General features: G+C 48.1%; 1 protein-coding gene across 1 annotated transcript in view; it reads left to right on the top strand.

Annotated features, from left to right (window-relative positions):
- The window catches only part of Sccpdh (saccharopine dehydrogenase (putative)), a 30,761-nt gene extending 28,789 nt beyond the window's left edge, over window positions 1-1,972 (top strand). Inside the window, exons 7-8 of the mRNA XM_013017282.1 lie at window positions 424-611; window positions 1,351-1,972. Coding sequence (XP_012872736.1) covers window positions 424-611; window positions 1,351-1,456 — 294 coding nt within the window. The 3' untranslated portion in view covers window positions 1,457-1,972. The remainder of the gene's footprint in view (window positions 1-423; window positions 612-1,350) is intronic.
- Window positions 1,973-2,210: the final 238 nt, after the last annotated feature.

Raw genomic sequence — 2,210 nt, 5'->3', positions numbered from 1 at the left:
TAGAGCACTTGCCTTGCATGCCTGAGGCCCTGGGTTGGATTCCTCAGCACCACATAAGCAAAAAGAAAAAAGCCGGAAGTGGCGCTGTGGCTCAAGTGGTGGAGCACTAGCCTTGAGCAAAAAGAGTCTCTGGCCCTGAGTTCAAGCCCCAAGCCCGGTAAAACAATAACGGGCTGGGAAGGTGGCTCCGTGGTAGAGCGCTTGCCTCGCATGCCTGAGGCCCTGGGTTGGATTCCTCAGCACCACATAAGCAAAAAGACAAAAGCCGGAAGTGGCGCTGTGGCTCAAGTGGTAGAGCGCTAGCCTTGAGCTGAAGAGCTGAGGGACAGCGCCCAGGCCCAGTTCAGGCCCCACGACCGGACCAAAAAAAAAAAAGCGGTCAGTGTCCAGGCCCTGAGTTAAAGCCCACGACCTGGCAAAAAGTTAAAATTAACAAATAAATTCCAACCTAAAGTTGGATCTAGATCTTCCATTTGGTTGTGTGTCGTTCACACACACTTTCTTCTTCCGTTACTGTTGTTTTCTGCAGAGGCTGGCTATGCAGCCACACCCATAGCCATGGTCCAGGCAGCCATGACTCTTCTGAATGATGTCTCTGACCTTCCTAAGGGGTAAGTTTGGGGTTTTTTCCTGGTTAGAAGATAGCTTTTCTGTCCATAGGATATTGCATATCTTGAATTGGTTGGCAAGTTTGGGAACTGCGCATAGCACTCATAGTTCTTTGCATGCAAACGCTGGTTAGCATAGTGGACTCTAGCATAGTGGCCTCTGGGAATAACTGCGCAAGACAGAGAGACTGAGGGCCAGGTAAATGGGCGACAGTTCCTGCTGAAACATCTCAGGCTTGCCTCAGCCCTGCAGAAAAGTCCTTTCCTTTCTGAGGAGTGTTTACAGGCTTCTTCCAGTTCTGGAGCAGAGCAGGGATCCTGGGCCCATTACCAGCTGTACCAGCTTTGTAGAGCATTAGCTGCCGCCCTAAAACCAAGCCATAGGCTTGCCGCTGGAAAGTCACACATGCATAATTGAAGATTAGGTAATGAAAATAATAATATGTAGCAAAATCTACCCGTTCTGTTTGGGGTCAGTGAATCCAGTTCAAGTCCTATGGTAATAACCACCCCGAGCTGACTGCAGGGCCGGGCTCCACAGCCGGAGGGACCTCGGCAGGGCTGGCTGGAGCTCTGGCTTCTCAGTCCGTAGCTATTTGCTCCTTTGGCTGGCTTTAGGGTTAGCACCAGAAGCAGCCACCAAAGTACAGACTCAGCTTTTCAGGAGTTGTGCAGGTTTCCTGGTCCTCCAGGGAGAGGACCGGTACGGTGCCATCACCGTCCTCCTGTTCCTGTGTTACAGGGGCGGGGTCTTCACACCCGGAGCCGCTTTCTCCAGAACAAGGTTGATTGACAGACTCAACCAGCATGGTATTGAATTTAGTGTGATTAGCAGCTCTGAAGTCTAAACAGTTGAAGAACTGAAGTCATTAAATGCATGAATTAACAGCTCCTGTATTTGATATGTGAGATTCTTCTATAAGCCTGTCTGACTGTATGTGGAGATGATTGCCAAAGTGTAAAATCTACACATTAAAAGCAGGAAATTGTACTAACTTACTCTGAACTTCAAATCTCAGCTGATTTTATTGCTTATGAAAGAAAACTAGCATCGCCTCACTTTTTCATTGACGTGTTCCTGGTGGGCTGGCGGTGAGTGGGCGAGGCGGCAGGGCCCCTGTTGGTGCTGCCGAGTGGTCCTTGGAGAGGCTCTCGGGCTGGTGCGGCTGTGGCAGTGGCCGTTGCTCACCTGGCCTCCATGGAGTGGGGTGGTCTCCCCAGTGAGTTTCTAGAGCTGCAGTGTGTGTGAGCTTTTGCTAAATGGATTCCACTTTTTTTTTTTCTATTTTGGCCTGGTTTCTTACCCATCTACGCTGATTTTGGACTGTTTGCCAAGTTGAATAATAAAGAGTTGTCAATTTGAATGATGGTTTTTGTTTGGGCCTGTGTTGTATAGCACTAGACAGGTGTTGTTTCAAGTGATCTGTCTATAAATGGGCTTGACATTCTTTCCCTGGTTCTATCCCTATGATCAGCTTTACATTTCTATTCATCTTCACTGTCTAAGCAGAATTTTTCTCAAAATTCCATTTTGTATTTTAACCCAGGCTTGGCCCTGAAGCCCTAAAATAGGGCAAAAAGCTTTATATCTTTATAAAGATA

This window comes from Dipodomys ordii, unplaced genomic scaffold, assembly GCF_000151885.1.
Source record: "Dipodomys ordii isolate 6190 unplaced genomic scaffold, Dord_2.0 Scaffold35, whole genome shotgun sequence".
Lineage (NCBI taxonomy): Eukaryota > Metazoa > Chordata > Mammalia > Rodentia > Heteromyidae > Dipodomys > Dipodomys ordii.
Note: the sequence above shows the minus strand (reverse complement) of the source record. Positions and strands in the feature narration are given on the sequence as shown.